Source organism: Mustela nivalis (genome assembly GCF_964662115.1).
Source record: "Mustela nivalis genome assembly, chromosome: 14".
NCBI classification, from domain to species: domain Eukaryota; kingdom Metazoa; phylum Chordata; class Mammalia; order Carnivora; family Mustelidae; genus Mustela; species Mustela nivalis.
Window position 1 is genome coordinate 3,681,430 of NC_139033.1, and position 23,933 is coordinate 3,705,362.

General features: G+C 39.9%; 1 protein-coding gene across 1 annotated transcript in view; it reads left to right on the top strand.

Moving 5' to 3' along the window:
- Nucleotides 1-318: 318 nt before the first annotated feature.
- The window catches only part of SPPL3 (signal peptide peptidase like 3), a 149,312-nt gene continuing 125,697 nt past the window's right edge, over nt 319-23,933 (top strand). Inside the window, exon 1 of the mRNA XM_082699679.1 lies at nt 319-867. Within this exon, the coding sequence (XP_082555805.1) occupies nt 845-867 (23 nt within the window). The 5' untranslated portion in view covers nt 319-844. The remainder of the gene's footprint in view (nt 868-23,933) is intronic.

Below are 23,933 nucleotides of genomic sequence, written 5' to 3' on the forward strand. Positions count from 1 at the left end.
GACTGACAGTTGGGGGACGCTTGGCCCGCACACTGTTGATTGACGACTGACAGCTGAGTGGCAGCCAGCGGACCCGCATCGGTGCTCCTGATTGGCTGGTTGCTGCAGCCCCTGAAAGGGGAAGGGGAAGGGGCCTGAGGCTACTGCTCGGCGTGCGGAGGAGGCGGCACCAAGCGGCGGAAGGCGGCCCAACCGCCAGAAGCTGTGCGAGCAACAGTCGCCTCGAACCAGCAAACCGACGTCTCGCGCAAGGGCCCGGCGCGAGGGGCGGGGCGAGCGCGTCACGTGAGCGTGTTTTGGGCACGTGACCCGCGCGGGGCCAAAGCTGGCCCCCGCCCCCTCCTCTCCTCCTCTCAGCGGGTGTGAGCCGAGCGGCCTCGCCTCACCGCCTAGCGCCCCCCTCAGCCGCCGCCGCCTCCGCCCGCCGGCCATGTCCCCCGGCCGCCGCCGCCGCCGCTTTAGCGCGGCGCTCCGGTGGCCCAGCGCGCAGTGAGCGCGGGGCCCTCTCGCTGCTCGCCCGCCCCGGGGCCCCCTTGTTCTCAGCGCCGCCGCCGCCGCCGCCATGTTGGGTTTAGAGCCGCAGCGGAGCCGCCGCCGCCGCCGCGGGTGAGGGAGGCCGAGAGCGGAGCCCGCCCCGCCCCGGGGCCCAGGGCGCGGGGCCGCCTCGGAACCCGGCCTCTCCCCGCCAGACGCCTTCCCGGCCCGCCCGCCGTGCAAACCAGCGACCGAGCGCCGGGCCGCGGCCGCGCCTTCCGCTCCCGGCCGGAGCGAGCCCGCCGCCCGTTCGTTCCCGCGCCGCCGGGCCCGGCCAGAGCCTGCAGCGGAGCCCACGAGAGTCAGCGCCATGGCGGAGCAGACCTACTCGTGGTGAGTGCGGGGCTTGGGAGGCCGGGGCGCGGCGCAGGTGGGGGTCGGGGCGCCGGCGCGGCCGGCGGGGGGTGGGGGAGAGGAGGAGGAGGAACAGGTGCGCGTTGGGGGGGCGCGGGTTGGGGGTGCACGCCCCCCTCGTCCCCACCAGAGGGGGCGGCTGGCCCTAGTGGCGGGCGGTCAGCGCCCGGGGACCCAGAGTCCAAGACAGGGGATGGAGGCGGCGGCGGCCGCGGCGGATGTCATCTGGTCATGGGCGGAGCAGGTGATGGAGAAGGGGAGCATGACCCCAAAGGTGGGAAGCCCACGGATGGGAAGTTGAATCCTGTGGGCACCCCGGAACTAACTTGAGGGGGTGGCTTCTGGGCAGGAGGGTTGAAGGGGTGGGCAGAGGCGGGTCGGGACAAGGGTGGGCCACCGGGTTGCGAGGAAGCTGGTGGGGAAAACAGGTGATAAGAGTCTGAACTTGGAAGTTGTGAGGGAGGAGGAGCCGTCTAACTGGGGGCCGCTGCTTATTAGCGCCGGGCTGGCTGAGTGAAGGGAGAGTTGGTAAGGTGGGCAGAAGCTCGGGTGTAACCGAAGGAAAACTGCGGAAGGAGTGTCTTGGGAACCATGGAGGGGAGTCCCTCGTGAAGAGGTTGGAAGGGGATCCTGTTTGGATAACCACGTTCTGGAAAGGAAGTTGTTGATGGCAGTGAGGCATGAGTAGAATCTTTGTGAGGATTGGTACTCTCTTCTTCAGAATTTAAAGTGGCCTGCTGCCCTGGTTCAAGTATGGAAATGGAAGATCTACTAGTTATGTCCATTTTTATGGGACTTCTAAAGTTATTAAATAGATTGTTAAGGATTGAGAAGTGTATTCTGCGGCTTATGGAGTGAGAGCTTACCTATCCTGAGAAGGGAGTGCAATGTTTGTAGAGAGGGGACTGAGAGGCCTCCCTTTAGCATGTGGAGGTGGAATAATTGCAGGAGGGGTTGAAGGATGATGATAGTTTCCTTGAAGAGTGGAAATCGGACAGTGGGGAGGAAGTAATAACCGGAGGTTAAGGAAGGAAGAAATGGAATGATAAGTGTGGGATGGGAAACCTGGTTGCAATCTAGAGAGATTGTTTGAAGATGGTTTTACTCTTCCAAGCAAACGTGATTTGGGACGGAATTGTACTGCTTTCCCTTGTTAGAAAAAACACAATTGGGAAGAGCATGGCTTTCGGAGTTGGAAGACTTTGTTTGGAAGTCCTGTTCATCACTGACTTGCTTTGTAACTGGGCAGGAGAGTAAGTTCTCTGTTCCCCTTCCCTTACCTATTAGATAGGGAATTGCCTTTTTCGTAGGTGGTAAAGATTAAATGAATAACTTTACAAAGCACACGGCAAACTGTAAAGTGTTGCATTTTATTACATTATAGCTAGGGAAACAGCAAAGAAATGGGTAATACATGAAAATGAAGAATGGTTTTAGGTAGAGGGCTTTAACGGAGTAGATGTTTTGTGGTGGTTGAGGTTATGATAGGTAAGTTAGGAACTCATTGTGTCTTCACATAGGGAAAGAGGGTTAGTGATGGAAGATGATAATTCAGAAGGGAACATCAGTGCTCAAAAAGAAGATAACAGAGTCTGCAAAAAGTAACACTAAAAGAAGAATTAAAACATTGGTGAACAGTTGTGACTGCAAATGTATTTTTAAAAGTGTTAACTAATTGGATAGTTTTGAGCAGCAGTGAGCTGTCTCTCTTTAGCAGGTACTAATGGAACACAAGATCACAGTTTGAGCTTTCTTATGGACCAAATTAAGTCCCATAACTAACTTAACTAACTCATCTTGAGCTCTTAACACTGACTGGCCCAGCTGAGAGTTCTGATGGCTGCCCTTCTGCTTTTATTGTGCCATACAGAGACTGGATGGTTGAAGGGGTAAACACAGGGGCCAAGAAGTGGGGAAAATGAACATGTTTTGCTAGATATTTTGGCCACACACTATATGATGTTGGACAGCTGTACTAGTTAAGGGGAGACTACTTTGTGAAGTTTGGTATTTTATAATATTTATCCTTCTGAAATACTTCAAATCTTAGCTGCTTTTGCTTTATAGGCAAAGAAGCTTCTTGAAATCAGAATGGTTATTAGCCTGCCACCTTTGGCAAGTTTTGAGATGGTGAAAGTTTTTACAGCATCTTGAGAGAGGGAGGTGTTTGAGGAGGGACGATTGGGAAACCAAAGAGCATTCTAGGTTCTGATAGTTACCATAGGTAATTATCCATGTAAGGTACACGTTTAATTCTCACCAGTCCCTGAGGTAGGTGATCATTCTGTTTTATGGAGGAGGAAGCTTAGGCTGAGGAGACCAAATGGATTTGTCTGAGATACTTCACCTGTGATGCTTTATTTCATTTGACACAAATTCCCACATCATTGTTTTCATTCTCCTTGTAATATAAGTGTGGAAAAGGTATTCCAAAAGTACTTGTGAACTGAGTTTTGGATTATCTCTCGTTTTGCAGTATCTTTGTCACTGTTCCTAGAAGTTGATTTTTTTTTTTTTTTAAACAGACTTGTACTTCACTCATTTGTATGTGGCCTTTAGGAAAATCAACCTTGTGGGGGCTATTGTGGTAGTATAGATTTGTCTGAGGATGAAGTCAGTGAAGAATGTAGAAAGTAGATGTTAGAAGAATGAAAATAGGTTCCTTAGGCTTTTCTTTTCTTTTCTTTTTAAAGATTTTGTTTTTAGAATCTCTACACTTAAATGGGGCTCAAACACAATCCTAAGATCAAGAGTCAAAAGTTCCACTGATTGAGCCAGCCACGTGCCCCAGGATTGTCAAATAATGATATGTAAATTATAAAGCAAAATTGGCCATGCGGTGGTGATTGTTGAAGCTTAGTGATGAGTACTTGGAGGTTTATTGCCATGTTTACATTTTTTATAATAAAAAGTTAATTTATGAAAACTAATACACTTTGTTCATGCAGTTTTCTGGTTTCTCGTGCTTGCTTTCTGTGTTGAGAAGCCAGAATGGGTGTGCTGAATTAAGAATATGAAGATTATGACCTGATGAATGAGGGGGCACAAGCCTCTCAGGTAGTTGGCAGGTAGTTTTCTCAGCATCTGAGCTCCCACTTTGGGGAAGGGAAATCCAGGGGGTCATTGCAGTTGTAGATGCAGTTTCAGTACACCCATACAGTGGAAGTACAATAGCCCCCGTTATCTGTGGGGTTTACATGCCGGGATTCCAGTGGATGCCAGAGGTTGAGGGTAGTATAGAGCCCTATATGTACTGTGTTTTCTCTATATGTACATGCCTGTGGTAAAGTTCAAGTTATAATTTAGGCCTTGTAAGAGATTAATAACAAATAATAAAACAACAACAATACACTGTGATAAAAGTTATGTGAACGTGGCCTCAAAATACCTTATTGTACTGTATTCACCCTTGTAACATACGACCTGATAAAATGCTTATGTGATGAGATGAAGTGAGATGAATGACATACGCACTGTGACATAGCATTAGGCTGCTATCAACCCAAGGACAATACGTAAGGAGGAGAATCATCTGCTTCTAGACTGGTTGATCCTGGTAACTGAAGTCGTGAGGCTCAGTGAGCCAGGGAAAGGGCAGTCCTCTGTCCCAGGTCACAAACAGGAGATACAGAATAGGGTAGCAAACACCTATTACTTATAAGATGATGGAGGTGGAAGTCAGTAATTGGGGGTCTTACTTCTAGAGGTTATTTTTAAAGGTGCCCCGGGGAAAAGCAAAGCAGAGGCTTGTGGGCCTCCTAAACTCAAATCGTTATCTAAATGTCCAGACTCTGGGTGTTATTACAGATAATCATACTGTAAAATGGCTGGGCACCAACTCTGAAAAACAAAATTCTTGTCTTTGAAAGTTGTTTTCCTCATCACGCTTTCTTCCAGCAAATTCTTTCAAAATCCCATTACCCAAGGTTCACCTGAAATTCCACATAGCTGAGAAGTATTTTCTGAACACCCCAACTGAAAGTGATCTCTTTGTTTTGGATACTTGTAGTCTGCATCTTTCCTTCTTTTACTTGTGTGAGTACCTAGCTTCTTCATTAGATTGTAAACTCCTTGAGGGAAAGGACACTGTTATGCTAGCTACCCTTTGTCCTCCCATATACTTAGCACATTGTCTTGCCCGTAGCTTCTACTTAAAACACGCTGACTGAATATGATAGGTTTAGACGGTGGTTCTTCCTTTGTTGAAAGAATATTTTAAGTGTAAGGGAAAAACTACAGATAGATAAGTATTTATTAAAATCCTTGTACTTATAAAAGAGAGCTTTTGGTAACTTAGGTTCCTGGTGTCACAGTGCTGTAAGAATGAGTAATGCCATCCTTAATAAAGTTTTAAATAAAAGCTATTGACAGATGGAATTAAAATAATTGGTAGTAACACCACAGTCTTTATCACCATGTACCCACAAGATTCATCTTGTGTTCTTTCTACTTGTATACTGAGGAAGAAAAAGAACTCATGTGAAAACACAAATAGAAGGTGCAAACTAGATTTTTATTAATTTGAGAAAAACACCTTGCTCAATATATATTTGTGAGCTTTATTTTAGCAAAAGTTCTGTGGAAAACAGGAACTTGTCTCTCTCTCTCTCTCTTTTTTTTAAAGGAACTTCTCTCTTGATGGAGTCAGTGCAGTACTTCAGTCTTGGTGGTAAAAATGATTTACGTTAGGATTAATATTGGTGTGGAAAGAAAAGGAAATAAGTACATGTTAACTTCGTCGAGATGAATTTTGTTACCAGAGTAGTATCATAATATTTTATTGTGTGTTTTCTGAGTGTTAGCTTTAAAGAATTGCTAAGTAAGGAAACTGAGGCTCAAGGAATTTAAGTAACTTGCCAAATAACATGTAAATGGTGAAAGGGCTCAAAGTCAAGACTGTTTAATGTGAAGATTCTGTCACTGAATCTGTCAACTTCATTTCCACAATCACTCCTCTAAGCCAGCCCAACTTTTGCTTGAGTTCCCTGTTAGCCTCCTCTCTGGGTCTCCCTTTCCCCATTCTCCACATGATGGCCATTCTGCTCAGTGGACTTTTTTTTTTTTTTTTTTAAAGATCTTATTTATTTATTTGAGAGGGAGAGAGAGTGAGAGAGAGCATGAGAGGGGAGAAGGTCAGAGGGAGAAACAGACTCCCCATGGTGCTAGGAGCCCAAAGCAGGACTTGATCCCGGGACTCCAGGATTCTGACCTGAGCCGAAGGCAGTTGCTTAACCAGTGGAGCCACTCAGGCACCTCTGAGTGGTCTTCTGACAGTTTAACTTAGATTGTGCCTGTCCTCTGCTTAAAACTCTTCAGTGTTCATACTTGGAATAAAATCCAGGTTTCTCAGTGTGCTCATCATAGTCTCATCTTGTGTGTCTCTAAGGGTTGACAGACAATAAACAAATTAAAAGTTGCACAGTGACACAGAATCTTTCTATTTGGGTACTCTCTTGAGTGCCTGGCATGTAGTGGGTAGCTGGTAAATATTTACTGAACAAATGAGTGAGAACGCTTCCCCCTGGGCTAAGTATCCTAAGATCTACTCTGAGGATTGCATTATATTGAGGTAATATACTGTGATGATAATGGGCTTTACCCTGCTGGGTATTTGCAAATAGTGCTACACCTGAGAATGAGAAATAACACAGATCTCTAGAACTTGATGGAAGTTGCTTCCCTGCAATTACTGTTGTGTATTATCATTGTATCTCTTGATGAACATATCTGTTCTTTGTATCTTGTGATCTTTGCATCCTATGCAAGTTTTTAACCTACTGAGCCACCCAGCGGCCCCCTTATGCAGGTTTTTCAGAGAGAAACTATTTAGTTGAAAATGTGTGTCTTGCTACTGGGTATTTACCCCAAAGATACAGATGTAGTGAAAAGAAGGGCCATGTGTACCCCAATCTTTATAGCAGCAATGGCCACGGTCGCCAAACTGTGGAAAGAACCAAAATGCCCTTCAATGGATGAATGGATAAGGAAGATGTGGTCCATATACACTATGGAGTATTATGCCTCCATCAGAAAGGACGAATACCCAACTTTTGTAGCAACATGGATGAGACTGGAAGAGATTATGCTAAGTGAAATAAGTAAAGCAGAGAGAGTCAGTTATCATATGGTTTCACTTATTTGTGGAGTTTCAACAAATAGCATGGAGGACAAGGGGGGATGAAGAGGAGAAGTGAGTTGAGGGAAATTGGAAGCGGAGGTGAACCATGAGAGACTATGGACTCTGAAAAACAATCTGAGGGTTTTGAAGGGGCGGGGGGTGGGAGGTTGGGGGAACCAGGTGGTGGGTATTAGAGAGGGTACGGATTGCATGGAGCACTGGGTGTGGTGCAAAAACAATCAATACTGTTACCGCTGAAAAGAAATTTAAAAAAAAAAAGAAAGAAAGAAAATGTGTGTCTTGGGATGCCTGGGTGGCTCAGTCGGTTAAGCCACTGCCTTCAGTCCGGGTGGTGATCCCAGGGTCCTGGGATCAAGTCCCACATCGGGCTCCTTGCTCTGCAGGGAGCCTGCTTCTCTCTCTGCCTCTGCCTGCCACTCTGCCTGCTTGTTCTCTCTCTTCTCTCTCTCTCTGACAAATAAATAAATAAATAAAATCTGTAAAAAAAAGAAAAGAAAATGGGTGTCTAGCATTATAGACTTCAGATTTGCTCACTTTAAAAACATGTTTTGCTTATAGTTAAGGTGGTATAATAATGGTTTGGTGATGCGTGATTCAGACTGAAATTAACCAAAACTAAGACCAGAAATTTGTACTGAAATCATTTCCCTCAGGGTTTCTTATGAAGCCTGGGGATGGGGGAGAGGGAAGCCGGAGAGTCTGTAACCATATCAGCTTTTAATTTCCCAAATGGTGTTATGAGTTAAAATGCCTAATGTCCATGCATTTCTTAGAACAGATTTCTATGTGACCATTTATTTTAGAGATGACAAATGCCACGAATTGAGGCATTAACGGAGCTCTGTGTAACTGTATTTTACTTCAACATTAGTAACTTAGTTTTTATCATTCTCCTGTTTCACCAAATCATCTCTTAGAAAATCAGGGGATGTTCTAAGAGGAGGGCGTCTAACCAAATACTCTTGGCTACATTTGGCATCTGAGCCTTATGTGATTGCTGTCCCCAGCAGTAGAGCCATAAGTATGACTTGATTTGTTAAATTCTAGAATATGTTTTCTGGAGTTTAATGGTTGCTTCTTGGGAGTTAAAGGAAATAGTGGTTTTATATGTTGTATGTATAAATCAATAAATTTTTACAACTTCGCAACAAGTTTCTGTAATATTTTCCAATCCTCACTTAAAAAATTAGAGGTAGAATGCTCTTCTTCTGTAGTTTTAGTCTCTTAGGTGTCTAGAGGGGCTTCAGGTACCAAATTCAGTTTTTTTTTTTTTTTTAAGATTTTATTTATTTATTTGACAGAGAGAAATCACAAGTAGTCGGAGAGGCAGGCAGAGAGAGAGAGAGAGGGAAGCAGGCTCCCTGCTGAGCAGAGAGCCCAATGCGGGACTCGATCCCAGGACCCCGAGATCATGACCTGAGCTGAAGGCAGCAGCTTAACCCACTGAGCCACCCAGGCGCCCCCCAAATTCAGTTTTATAGGGAAAATCTACAGTTAGTCCCCAGGATCCTCACAATGAATTCTTACCTCCCAGATTTTATTAACAGGTCTCACTAGGGCCACAGCTTAAAACAGACCCATGCATTAGCTGTGATTAGACTAGATTGAGCACCTTTGAAAAGTTAGGTTAGAAAATATTTTTAAGGTATTAGGCCAATTAATATATATAAGCCTAGTAGAGACCTAATAGAAAATCCCATTTCTTGGTTTTTAGGTGTCACCCTAATTTGGTAAGGAGACTTGAGAATCTCTATTTTGGAGTTCTGGTACGGATAGTGAAGAACCGCTAAGGGATAAAAACCCAGAGTGTGCTAAAGTAGAGATGTGCTCTACTTGGTTTTTCTGTGTTTGTGAATTATATTGAATATAATTGGTTGCTCAAGAAGTATTCAGTTCTGCCAATTCCCCTGGTTAAATTTTTGTTTGAAATCAAAATTCTAAAATACGAGGATCTAATTCCGTTCTGGTTTCTTTGAATTGGGAAATTTTTTCTTTGAGGGTGATTTTTATCTCTGATGAACTGTGATCCTAGTCTTGTCTTTGAGTCACAGTATTGTATTCTGTACAGTGGTTATGCCTGTCCTACTCCGAAGAGTTGTTGCAAGGATTCAGTGAGATAGTACATGTGCAAATGCTTTGTAAGTTACTAAGTGAAATATAAAAACAAGGTATTTGTGCTCTACATTGTTAGATCCAGAGAGGTTCCAAGTACAGAATTCCTCACTACAGAAATGATTTTTCTCGTTTCATAATATAACCAGTCTTTAAACTTTGAGATGTCCATTCTGAGAATTCTTTTGAGGATATCCAAATAATGCCATATATAAAAAGAAGGAGAATAGTTTGTAAATTGTCATTGATTAATATAGTTGCCTTTGAAATGTGCTATAAGGCCATCTTCTTTTAGTCACATTTCATAATCCAAAAAGAAAAAAGAAAAATGGTGAATTGAATAAAACAGAGAAAAACAAGTTTTTTCATGTAAGTTTTATTTTGATCTTAAAGGCAATTTCCTTCATAATATACTCAGGTGAGGGAAGAGGACAATGATGTAGATAATCATAGTCTTTCCCTGGTTTTCTTTGGAATGCACAGGATACTTATACCCTAAAATGTCCAAGGACGGGCTCTCAGCAGTCTCTTACCTGTTTCCTTACTCCACACTACTTATTCAAGGCACACCCACTTGCCCCTCATCTGAGGGCCTCAGACTTTGGGACATGTGCAGCAAAGTTTTAATTGTTTCTTCAATTTGGCTATACAGACATTTTGACTGAAGTATAGTGCTTGACTTTGTTGTTTCCTTGTCTTAATTTTTGCCCAAGTTGTCTAGCTTTCCAAACTTATAAATCTTGGGGCTTTGTCGGACAGCCTTAACTTTTTTAAACCTCTGACTGTATGCTCTGCTGACTTACAAACTCCCCCAATTTACATTTATTTCTCAAAAGTGCTTGCAAAAATACTGTTAGAGGTAAAGGTTAGTTTTAGGCACACCTGGGGTGGCTCAGTCATCAGGGTCCTGGGATGAAGGCCCTGTGTTTGGCTCTCGGCTCAGCAGGGAGTCTGCTTCTTCCTTTCTCTCCCTCTGCATGCTCTCACCCTCTCTCAAATAAAATCTTTAAAAAAATTAGTTTCAGAGATTGAATTCTCTCACCTCTGCATTGATTAGTGCAAGTGCCAGTACCTTAAAAGTATTAAGGTCAGATATCTTAAAAATATTTTCAAATGTAAGTTTTATAAGGACTCAAGTCTAGGCTTGTTACAGAAATGCCACCTGGGACCACTGTGAGGCTAGTGAAAGTTAAAGATTTGAGATGGGGTCAGTTAACCAAGATGGAGAGAGTAGTTCTGAGGGCAGAATGGAGGCTTGGAAGTTGAGGCTTGGGAAACCTCACAGTTGAGAAATGGGAGGAAGAAGAGGAGTCCGAGGAAGCTCCATCAGAAGTAGGATAATTCGCAAAGCTCAACAGTGATGAAAGAAAAGGCATGGAGAATTTTGAGGGACAAGAGTGTAAAAGGCTACAGGGTTCAAAGAGAATGAAGAAAAAACAGGCTGTTGAATTTGCAAAGGAAGTCATTAGTGAAAGTGCACTAATAAAGATCAGAGTAGTAAGGGTGAAAGGCAGATTAGGTCAGGGTAATGAAGAAATAAAAGCATCCTTTGGGTATGGGCCATTTGTTGGCAAGATAAGATGAGAAAGACATAAGGAAAGAATATAGGATGCTTGATATAGAAAGGGCCATAGTCTTCTGGTTTTCTTTTTTTTTCCTTTTCTTTCTTTCTTTCTTTCTTTTTTTTTTTTTTTTTTTTTTTTTTTGGTAAGGGGAGAGAATTGTGCATTTGAAGCTAGAGAGGAGGAGAAACTGATCTTGGAAAGACTTTTCTGTTTTTAACTATAGTTTAAATTTAGAGATTTTTATTTGTTTATTTTAATCACGGATTTCCATTAGGAGTTTTGAAGGGAACTTAATGGGGAATGTGTATACATTTACTCTTTGCTTCTCTGGTGTTTGTCTTTGTATTGCCACTAGTTCAGCTTATATTGCTTTTGAAGATCTTGTTTCCTGTTTTGTGTGTGTGTGTGTGTTTAACTGTATCAGTGTAAAATCCAACCTCTTTGGTCTGACTTTCGAAACAGTCTTGCCTTGTAACCCTACTTCCCTGTATTTTCTTTAAAATGAAAATGCTTGTTATTTCTGCCAAACTGGGTTACTCATCATTTCCCCTTTTAAGATGACTCCTATACCTGGTTAGTCTTTCTCCCAAGTCTCTAAATATGTAAGTCCAAAGCATCTTTCAAGGTACTGTTGAAATGCTGTCCTCTTGTTACAGAACCTTCTGATTCGCCCAGGAGAAATATTCTTCTGATGCCTATAGTTCTTTTTCTGATCCTGTGATGTGGCAGCCCTTTTATGATTTTTCTGACCTTGTATTGAATATATTTATGTGGCTGTCTTCCCACCCTGCATGAATTTTGTAAGCATAGGATTTTAGGTGTAAGGATCTACACATAGCAGAAGCTGTGATTTTCCCTTTTTTTTTTTTAAGATTTTATTTATTTTGACAGAAAGAGACACAGCAAGAGAGGGATCACAAGCAGGGGGAGTGGGAGAAGCAGGCTTCCCACCTAGCAGGGAGCTTGAAGCGGAGCTCAAACCCAGGACCCCAGGATCATGACCTGAGCAGATGCCCAATGACTGAGCCACCTAGGCGCCCCATAGATTTTCCTTTTTTTAAAGATTGGGTATTTTGGAGGTGAAATTTACCAGGTGCTGGATTTAGAATAGACAGGACACACAGAAGAGAGAATACTTACCTAACATTTCACAACTCTTGGAAGAAAATACTAAAGTAAAATTGTTACTGTTAAGTTGGGTCAAGGGTTGTGGCTGGATTTTGCCTAACTTACTAATATCCACACAGCACCTTGAGAAGAGAAAGTGGCTCAGCCCCTGAACGGAACACGTGAGGGAGACATTTACAGAGGACCACAGGCTCTTTAGAGTCACCATCTTTACTTATCTCATCTTCTTCAACTTGACCACAGACCAACTGCTACCAACTTAGTAATACTTTTATCTCCCAAACAGGCACTTTGTGACATATATTATTTTTTTTTTAAAGGGGAAAAGCTCTGCCTTTTTTGTGCCGGGGGCGGGGGGAGGCTGGATGGTAATTAGGGAAAAGTTTCAATCTTGTGCTCAAATGAAATATTTTGCAGGAAATTTCCTTTAAGGTATGAGAAGAAATAAGCAATATGGAAAGTAACTTCTGAGCAATTTAACATTTTCTGTCTCTCTTGCTACAATTTCAGAAATTCATACTCCTATATTTAAGCTTTTGTTTTAAGGAGCTAAAAATATTTTAAAAATAGAAACTTATTTTGCCTTCATTTTTCCCCCCATTTCTAAGTCTATTTTCTCTTTTAAATCATTTCTTTTCTCTTGTTTAATAATTATAATTTAGAAAGGGCAATTAAAAAAAAATCTCTTGGCCTAGTGCATGCATATTTTGAATTTCATAGCTGCAGCAGTGCCTCAATCTTAGTTCAGAATTAAATCAACTGGTCATCTGAATAGACATGAAACAGAAGTTTGGGGGATTAGAAGTTTGTTTTTGTTTTGTATCTTTGCTTGTTGTGCAATGGTGAAAATAACCTACAGACCTAAAGGTGATATATTAGAGCAAACTTAGAACAAAAGAGAGTAACAGGTAGAAGTGGGAGAGAGCAGTGAATAGCAGAGGTGATTGGACAGTGGAAGCAAGGTTAAGTTTAGAGACTCAGCATCAGGAAGCTCAGATAATGAGAGCAAATGGAAAAGATAGCCAGCTCTTAGAATAGGAAAGTCAATGAGAGTCATCATGTGGCAGAGATGCCAATGGCCTGCAAATCCAGTTTTGTGCTTCAGGGTAGACTTACCAACTTGCCATATGGAGACCTTGGAGACATTCTTAACCCTCATCAAACAAGTCAGTAAGTCTTGTTGATTTTATACATATAAAATTTAAAAAAATTATTTGTTTCTTTTTGAAGTATTGAGGACATGACTACATTTTGTTTGTGTGTTTATTTTCAGTGATTTGACCCATAGTTTATTTAAATATTATTCCAGGGCACCTGGGTGGCTCAGTCAATCAAGTGACTCTTGATTTTGACTGTGGTCGTGGTCTCAGGGTCGGATTCCTCACTGGGCATGGAGCCTGCTTAAGATTCTCTTTCTCTCCCTCTCCCTCTGTCCCTCTTCCCCATCTGAAAAAAAAAGTTTTTAAAAAAATTTAAAAGATTTTAAATACCTGATAGAGCATACAAGTGGGGGAAGCGGGAGAGAGAGAAGCAGACGCTGCTGAGCAGGGAGCCAAGTGTGATGCTCCATCAGTCCCAGGACCCTGAGATCATGACCTGAGATGAAGACAGGCGCTTAACCAACTGAGCCACCCAGGTGCCCACCCCCAATTTTTTTCAAATAAATAAATATTTTGTATTTGATTTTTTAAAAAATAACCCTTAAAAAAGTAAAATTAGTAAGATGGGAAAGTATGTTGCTCTCAACTTTCAGTTTAAGAGCTCAAGGGGACAAGCATCAAATATCATTTGAGGTCAGTAGCTCACTGTTTATGCTAAGTAATTTAAAGTATTATTGTGCAGAATGTTAGGCCAGATCTGCCTTGATCATCACTGTTTAATTTATGGAACCTCTTCAAAATACAGTGGGAGTATTGGTTACTGTATTGGCTAGCTGTTGCCATCTTAATGCTGTATAACAAATTATCCCCACATTTAGTGGCTTAAAATAGCTGTCTGCACGTTGGCTGGTCAACTTCAGATCTGTATGTCAGCTGGGTAGCTCTGTTTCATGTGTATTTATTTTGAGGTCTAGACTGAATGGGCAGCAGCACCTAGGGGAAGTTCTTCTCATGACAGTTGACAGAAGCATAGGAAGGCAGGTGGAAATCTACAAGACTTCTTGAGGCTCACACTCAGAACTGGCATACATGACATTTCTGGGTCTTTCTTTCAACCAAGGCAAGTCATATGGGGGAAACCAAAGACAAGGAGCCACAAAATTAAGCCTTACCCATTTGTGGGAGTAGCTGCAGAATCACAGGGCTAAGAAGTAGATTGCAGGAGGAGTGAGGAATCAGGGCCAGTAATGCAGTCAACCACAAGTGAAGTTCCCTCTTTGCTTTGGTATGACTAGTTGTCAAACATTTTCATTCAATTCTAAAATGAAGTGTAGTCCGATTTCATATAGGTCTCTTCTGTAGCATTCAGGTTTTGACTTTAATGTTTTATTTTATTTTCTGTTAATGTTTTCTATCTTTAAGAAAGCTTTTTTGAGATATAAGTCACATAACATACAATTCACTCATTTAAAGTGTATAATTTAGTGGTCTTTGGTACTTTCACAGAGTTATGCAGCCATCGCCACAATCAATTTTAGAATTTTTTTTTTTTTTCATCTCAAGTGAAACTCTGTACCCATTAGCAATTACTCTCTTTCCCTTGTTTCTCTCCAGCCCCTGGCAGCCAGTAATGTACTCTTAGTTTCTATGGATTTGCCTATTTCATATAAATGGAATAATTCGATAAAGAATTATTCGATAATTCGATAAATAATTCGATAAAGAAGTCTTTTGACTTCTTTCACTCAGTCTCCTGTCTTCAAGGTTCATCCATGTGGCATGTATTAGTGCTTCATTCCTTTCCATTGGCAGATATATTCCATTGCATGGATATACCACATTCTACTTACCTGTTCTCAGGTGATGGTTTCCCTTTTTTTTTTTTGCTATTATGAATAATGATGCTATGAACATTTGTGTTTGTACAGATGTATGTATGTTTACATTTCTCTTGGGTAAATATCTAGGAGTGGAATTGCTGGCTCATAGGGTTTCTCTGTGTTTAACATTTTGAGGAACTGCTGATTGTTGTCCAAAACATCTGTACCATTTTACATTCCTAACTGTAATGTGTGAGGGTTCTAATTTCTCCACCTCCTTACCAACACTTGTCATTGTTCGTGTTTTTTATTATTGCCAGTCTAATGAGTGTGAAGTGGTTTTTACTTCTGTAATGTTTATATTGAAGGGTTTATAGAGGATGAAAGCAATGGTTACAAATTAAATCTGTTTGTAAAATAAGTAAATAAAAAATAAAATGTTAAATCTCTTTGTACTTGGGGCGCCTGGGTGGCTCAGTGGTTTGGGCTGCTGCCTTTGGCTTGGGTCATGATCTCAGGGTCCTGGGATCGAGCCCCGCATCGGGCTCCCTGCTCCGCGGGAAGCCTGCTTCCCTCTCTCTCTCTCTCTGCCTGACTCTCTGCCTACTTGTGATCTCCGTCTTTCAAATAAATAAATAAAATCTTTAAAAAAAAAAAATCTCTTTGTACTTAACAGTGTAGTACTAAAGTCACGCTTCAGTTTTAGTTACCTAAAAAATCTAGCATTAGGGAAAAATTTTTTTTGTCTCACACATTTTTCTTCAGACTACTCCTTTATTTTACATGCTAGAATCATTTAGGATGAAATTAACCTCAGATGATTGTTACATGAGTTCTTAATTTTTGGGTAAGTGAATGCCCAGATTACTCTGGCAACCTGCTGCATCCCAGTCATCTTGGGACTATGACTGGTTTAATGACTGAAGTTGTTGGGTTGTTTTTGAGGAGGGGTGCGGGGAGTCCTCCATATCTTTTCTTTGCCAGGAAGATAATCACTAGAGGAGTTAGTTGTAAAATATGACCTTTTGAGGCTTAGCACTGTCTGATAGAAATACAATATAAAGCACTTATGTCATTCATAGTATTCTAGTAGCTTAAAAAGTAAAAGAAACACATGAAATTAATTTTAATAATATAGTTGATTTAATCCAGTATATCAAATATTTGTATCATTGATTATATGTAATCAATACAAAAATTATTAACAAGATATTTTACATTTTTTAATACAAAGTCTTCTCAGTTCAGGCTAGCTACATTTCACAAGCTCTGTAGCTACATGTGGCTAGCAGCTACCATATTGAACAGCACCATCCTGGAGGTCTAAGAGCTTATGATCTGAATTTCTTCTCATAAGCATAATGATCCATATCTTCAGGAAAAACAGATGAGTGCTTGATCAGCCTGTATTTCTGATTCTTCAGTTTTATATTGTTACTGCATTTTCTCTTTTTTTTAAACATGGGAGAGAGTCTTCAGAGGGGTAGAGAGACAAGCTCCTTACAGCTCAGATTTTTGGCTGTGAGTAGAGATTTGTTAGCAGGAGGAAGAAAAAACTGGTCTGCCTCATCATTAAGGATGCACCAGGTTCTATAGTTCTTAGCAAATAAAAGAACTACTGCTATTTGGTTGTTATTCTGATTATTCTTAGATAGTCAGAGTCTCTTTTGGCCTGTTCTTGTACTGTCTGACCACATAGCTCACTTGGTTAGACAAAATAAAGCTGTAGATTTGATCTCTGTAATTAATGACTGACTTTATGCCTGCTGGGGCTTCACTATAGTAACTAAGGCAGAATAAACAGGATTCTCTGTTCCATGAGTTTACACTGTTTTTCGAGACTGCTGGCATTTGCTGGATCTAGTGCCAGCAAATGTAATTAAAACTTCAAGAGGAGATTTCAGAATGGGCCATTCATTGTATAGAAGGCATGTCTTAGAGGGACTGAATTTTGTCAGGTGTCTTAATAATTGAGTGCCTTCACCCATAACTTACATTTTCTAGTTTGCCTCAGTGCCTTCCACTTTATGTTGCTGTACCCTGAATCTCTACATCACTAGTTTATATGATTTACCTAGCCCTTGGAGGCAATTGAGTGGTGACCCCTTGATGTCTGTGACCAGTTCTAGGTCATTGCCACAAAGGTGGGTTAGGGATAAGGAGATAGCTGATCAGTGCTCCAGTGACAGAAGATCAAAAAAAAGTCTATCTTAAGAGCACATGCAACGTTAGACACAAAAATTTCCCCATACTTGACTATTGCATTAAGTATTGCTGACTACTGGATGTCTTAAGGTTCTAACAAATGTTCCATTGGCCATGGTTCTGGTTTTTCTGAGCATTTACATGCAGTTATTCTAAATGGAATTCACTTGCTTTTATATTGTAGTCTGAATGGTTTTCTGATGGAGAGAACAATGTCACTATCTAATTGACATGATATATCCTATTGCATTCATTTTTGAATTCTTTTGAACTCTTTTCTGAACTTTTGAACTCTTGATATTTGGGATCGTGTGGACCCAGGGCCCATTTGTTGGGTTCATGGACTTGAATTTGAATTTTAAGTCCTTATGAGTTGTAGGTCCTCAGTGCACAATTGTGGAATTAAAGAATACCATGAGTGGTACTTTCTTTGGTCAACAGTTTACTGGGTGGCTATGTCAAATTTTTGATACACGTTGTGATTTTGATAATCTCCAAATATTTTAGTTTGACACTTGTTTATTCATTTTTGAAATGTGCTTGAAAGCTTTAGCTTTATTAAGAGAAAAGTAATGTTTTTTAGTTTAGAATTTGAAATGCTTTGATTTATTGCTATTATGAAATATTCCTTTAACAGCTATTTTACTTGTTCTTAACTGAGTGCACAGCCTCCAGTGTCTAAGCTCCAAGTCGGTTGGCCCAGTGGGGACAGAATTGGAAGCCTTACTTCTCTGGTTCTGTGTACTAAACAATTCTACTCTTTTGGTGATAAAAGCCAATTTAAAGCTCTTCTGATGGCAAAAAAACACAAAGACCTGATGTGAAGTTTTTTGTTGTTGTTGTTTTTAAGATTTTATGTTTATTTGACAGAGAGCACAAGCAGGCAGAGCAGAGCAGCAGGCAGAAGGAGAGGGAAAGCAGGCTCCACTGAGTAGTGAGCCCGATGTGGGGCCTGATCTCAGAACCCTGGGATTATGACCTGAGCTGAAGACAGCCACGTAACTGGCCGAGCCACCCAGGTGCCCATGAAATTCTTTGTATTTATCTGTTTATCCCTCTTAGTGTGACTCTTCACTCTGTGGCAGAAATATTTGTGTTTGATTATGGGGCACTGCTTGATGTAAGGGTATGTTACATAATCCTAATACATGTTTTTGTGTTGCCTTTCTAAAAGAAAAAAGAAAAATCTGATTTCTGAAATGTCTCTGGCTACAAGAGTATCAGATAAGAGATTATAGAACCCTAATACATACATTATTGGTGCAGTTTTGGAAAATGCAGATGAACAGGAGAAGAAAAGAAAACCGCATATTCCTCTTCCATGTCCTCATTAAATTTGTTGCATATTTTTCAGGTCTTTTTTTTTCTTTTAAGATTTCATTTATTTGTCAGAGAATGGGGGAGAGAGCACAAGCAGGGGGAGCGGCAGGCAGAGGGAGAAGCAGGCTCCTCACTGACCAAGGAGCCCAATGCTGAAATCAGTCCCAGAACCCTGGGATCATAACCTGAGCCAAAGGCAGACGCTTAACTGACTGAGCCACCCAGGCATCCATTTTGCAGGTCTTTTAAAAATACATATGCTTGTGACTATTGTTTAATTACACACAAGTTCATAAAAAAATCGGACATCTCAGGTAATAAAGTAAATTGTCATTACCTAAAATTTAACCTACCTAGGAAATTCATGGAAAAATTTCATGCAACTCTTCTGGGTGTTGTAGGAATTATAGATCATTTTTTATACAAAAAGGGGAATCAGTTCATAGTGTATTTTCCTTCTTACATCGGGATACCTACTCTGTGTATATAAGTTATGAGATGAAATAAGCATCCATGAACCTCACTAACCACCTAAAGAACTACAGGATTACCAGTACTCTCTTGAAGCTCCTGTATACTCCTTGGTTCCTCCTCCTACTTGTTCTCCCTCTACTGCTGTCATGAATTCTGTATTTAGCATTCCCTTGCTTTTTAAAAAAATGGGTTTTACATTTACTGTGTATTAATGTTTTACTGTGTACAACATGTTTGTTTTTACTTTTTTTTTTTTTTTACAGTTAAGTGTGGTAAAGATAAAATATGTGGTCTTATACCTTGCTTTTTACAATCAATATTGTTTTCAAGTTGTGTCCTACTTATTGCACTCATTTTCATGAATGTATAATGTTCTACCCTGTGAATTATACCATAATTCATATATTTTCCTGTTATTATGGATATTTAGGTTTCTAGGTTGGAGCTGTTTCAAAGAGTTCTGTGATGTGTTCATGTTTATATATATAGTATATATTCCTGGGGTTTATGTTTTAGAGTTTTCCTAGGGTTTATACCTGTTGCTAGAATCTCTTTTTGGTGAGTGCTTTTGTGTCATAAGAAATCTTTTTCTGGCCCAAGGTCATATAGGAGAAGGTATTCTCCTATATTATAATTGGAGTGGGTTAGTATTAATACTTTGCCTTTCATGTACAAGTTTTTAATCTAAAGTCTAGATTAAATTTAGAATTTAGCCTAAATTAACATGAATTTAGGTAAGAATTAAGACGTGTAATTTTCGGGACGCCTGGGTGGCTCAGTTGGTTGGACAACTGCCTTCGGCTCAGGTCATGATCCCGGACTCCTGGGATCGAGTCCCGCATCGGGCTCCCAGCTCTGCGGGGAGTTTGCTTCTCTCTCTGACCTTCTCCTCGCTCATGTTCTCTCTCACTGTCTCTCTCTCAAATAAATAAATAAAATCTTTAAAAAAAAAAAAAGACATGTGTAATTGTCTTAGTTAAACATAGGATAATAGGATTATTGATTATATTATTGTATCCTATTAGTAGAGGGTAATAGGAATCCAATTGTCCCAGCTCTATTGAACAGTCCCTTCTTTTCTCACTGATCTCTGATGTCATCTCTGAGACTTTTTGGTGTGCTTTGTGTGTTTAAGTAATTTCGTTGGTAAATAATATTTTGTTATTAAATGGCAAATGGTATTTTGTTATCCGCCTTTTTTTCTGTTTAAAATTCCTTGAACATCTCTTCATACCATTAAATATTATAGATTAGTTTTTAGTGTATGTGTAGTAGACCACTATATTCAACGCCCCCCCCCTTTTAAAGATTTTATTTATTTATTTGACACACAGAGAGATCACAAGTAGGCAAAGAGGCAGGCAGAGAGAGAGAAGGGGAAGCAGGCTCCCTGCTGAGCAGAGAGCCCAATGCGGAGCTCTATCCCAGGACCCTGGTATCATGACCTGAGCAGAAGGCAGAGGCTTTAACCCACTGAGCCACCCAGATGCCCTTATTCAACCCCTTTTTATTTAGTCTTGTTCATTCCTTCTCCTCCAGTCTCCCTCTCCAGTAAAATTTATAATTAGCTTTCTCTCCATTCTTCTAGAAATGTATGCACATGTTTAATCCTATGAAATCCTTTTTTTAAAAATTGTGGTAGCATATAGAAAATACAAAATTTTCCATTTTAATCATTTCCAGAACTTTTTCATCTTACGAATTGGAAGCTCCATATCCATTTAACACTAATTCATTCTGACTTCTCCCTTTCTTGACAGCCACCATTCTCCTCTCTCAGTGAATTTGACTACTGTAAATATCTCATATAAATAGAATCATACTATTTCTCCTTTTGTGACTGGCTTATTTCACTTAGCATAATATCGTCAAGTTTCATCCAGGTTGTAGCATGAGTCAGAATTTCCTTCCTTTTTGAGGCTAAGTAACACTCAATTCTGTGTATATACCACATTCTTTTTATCCACTCATCTATCAGTTGGCTGTTGTATTATTGAATAATGCTGTTATGAACATGGTTATGCAAATACCTCTTCAAGTCCCTGCTTTCAAATCTTTTGAATATATACTTGGAAGTGGGACTGCAGATAATGCAATAATTATTTAATTTTTTGAGGAACCGTTACAGTGTATTCCATGGTAGCTACACCATTTTATATTCTCACCAGCAGGGTTCCAGGCATAGGGTTCCAGTTTCTCCACATCCTCTCTACTACTACTTGTCATTTTCTGGTTTTTCTTGTGTTTGTTTTGTTTTGTTTTGTTTGGATAATTGCAATCATCCTAATGGTGTGGTATCATTGTGCTTTTGATTTATATTTTCCTAATAATGAATGATGTTGAACATCTTTTCATGTATTTTTTGGCTATTTGTATATATTTGAAGAAATGTTTCTTTAAGTCCTTTGCCTATTCTTTATTCAGGTTGTTTGATTTTTGTTGTTGAGTTGTAGGAGTTCTTTATATATTCTGGATGTCTTTATATATTCTGGATGTCTTATTAGTCATATGATTTTTTTTCATTCCCTAGGTTGCCTTTTCATTTTGTTAATAGTTTCCTCTGATACGCAACAGTTTTTAATTTTGATGAAGTATCAATTTATTTTTTCTTTCATTGCGTGTGTTTTTGGTGTCATATCCAGGAAATCATGGCCAAATCCCAGGTCATGAAGCTTTTCTTCTGTGTTTTCTTCTTTGAGTTTTATTGTGTTGGCTCTTATGTTTAGGACTTTGATCTATTTGGGATCCATTTTTGTGTATGATAAGCATTTGATTTCATTCTTTTGTTTAATCCTTTTTAATGAAGTGATGGTGGGTTCTATACACCATGATGCCTGTGTCTTGCCTTTTTCACTTAGTAATGTATCTCAACCCTACTCACTCATTTCCTTTTTGTTCTGTCTAGTATTGAGTTGAACAGTGTAAGTCAGTATATAGGAGAGCTTCTGGGTATGGCTGCCTTAAGTAACAGTTAAATGAAAAGAAAATCAAATAGGAATGTTAAACCCAGGAATGAAAACTCAAAGGAAAAGACAAAAGCAAGGAAGGGATAAAGAGAGGGAGATACGGGAATAAGTTCATTAATTTTTACTCTCTGGAAGACAAATTGCAATTTTGTGGAAAGTTATTGGTTTATTTATTCCTAATACTGTGTGTATGTAATTTATCTTTAAATCAGTCCTCTGAAGTATAGGTATTGCTTCCCCCACTACAATTTTACAGTTGAAAAACTGATTACTCACTCAAGATTATATAGTTAATGAATGGCAGAGCTAGAGTTTGAACACAGATAATTTTTAACTCCAAACCCTAGGCTCTTTGCCACTAATGGTTCTCTGAGAATAAAGGGAACCTTTAACCAAGTAAGCTTGAGAAAGGCTGCATGTTAAATCCTTCTCTTGGAAATTCATAGTCTGAACTAGTGTATTTTGAGGTCTGATAAGTCAGGTGGTAATAAAGAAACCTGTTTAATTTTGTTTTAAGTATTAAAAGACACTTGCTCAGGGAAAGGGTTTGCTTGGCATCTTAATACCTAGAACAGTTCTCCATTAACACTATTTTGGGAAGTGCTGCTCTCAAGGTTGTGTTTTCTTTCTTGTATCAAATCTCATCAAAGGCTAAGGACAGGAAATTAAATCCTAACTTGGTGAAGAAAAGAAACACCCTATAGAACTATGTAACACAGACAGGCATGTCGTAGTTTGGAGAGTGAGAGTCAGCTTATATCCTAATATCTGTGAGGTGACTCAGATGGACAGCTAGCTGCTTTTCCAGAGGCAAATAACATGTGATTGCAACTTCTGTTGTCCACAGGACAAGTAAAAAAGTTCTAGCTTTATTTCAGTGTGTATGATATAGTAAAATTGTAATACAATAGAAGAATTTAAGACATTTATTTAGAAATATTTAAGAACAGATATTTGACCTGCAGTACTTCTTACATGTGAGATTTCCGTTAAGGATTCTATCTTGGTCATGAATTGTTCATTTTAGCTGTACCACAGAGCTAGGACTTAGGAAATGAAAGATTGTCTCTATTATGAGTGTGCCATTTAAACATTGAACAGAGGGATGCCGGGGTGGCTCAGTTGATTAAGTGTCTGTCTTTGGCTCAGGTCACGATCCCGGGGTCCTGGGATTAGGTCCCATGTCTGGCTCCTTGCTCGGTGGGGAGCCTGCTTCTCCCTCTGCCTGCTTTGCCTGCAGCTCTCCGTGCTTCTGCTCTCTCTCTCTGACAAATAAACAAAATCCCCCCCAAAACAAAACAAAACAAAACAAAACATTGAACAGAAATTAGTGTCAGTGATTGTCAGCAAATGAATGAATCAGCAGCCTATTTGCATTTATTTTGCAAGAGAAAGTCATTTTTTAGTTTCCTTAAGCATTGCTTTAGTATAACATAGGGCTAATCTGATTTAACAGATGCTCCTTGATTTTTCACTCATTTATTTTTCCAAGTGCTCAGGTTGTACAACATTCTTGTTAGTGTTCTAATTGAAGGTACATTATATTTGTTTATTTATTTTTAACTTGGACAGAATTGTCATCTTCATGTTATGGTATATGTTCTATAACCAAGTTTTCTCCCTTTAAAGTTTAGTTTTTTTTATATGTTCAGTACACCAGTTACTAAGTATTTTATACTTTTTGTTGCTCTTTTAATGGAGAGAGTTCCCCATTCTTTTTCTAGCTGGTTACTGCTGCTGTATAGGGTTACATTGATCTTTGCAGACTCACTTTATACCCAGCAACTGTAGTAGACAAATTATTCTGCTGATTCTTTGCTTAAATTTTATGCAGACTGAAGTAGTGATACCTATATTTCAGTAATTTTTGTAATTCTCTCGTTTTATTTGTACCTTAAAAAAATACTCTGGAGTAAAAAAAATTATTCTGGAATAAAGAATATGTAATATATGCTATTATAAATAACTGAATAAGGCACTTCTTCATCTTTTAAGTGGAAGGCCACTAATGTTTAACCATCAAATTTGTGGTGTGGATTGTTTTAATTATATTGAGTAACAAGTATTTTATTGCTTTTTATAAAAAGGAATGGGATTGAGTTTTATAAAATACGTAGAGTCTATTGCTATCATCACATTTTGCTTAAATCTTTGTACACTATCAATAATTTTACTTACTGGGCGCCTGGGTGGCGTAGTGGGTTAAGCCGCTGCCT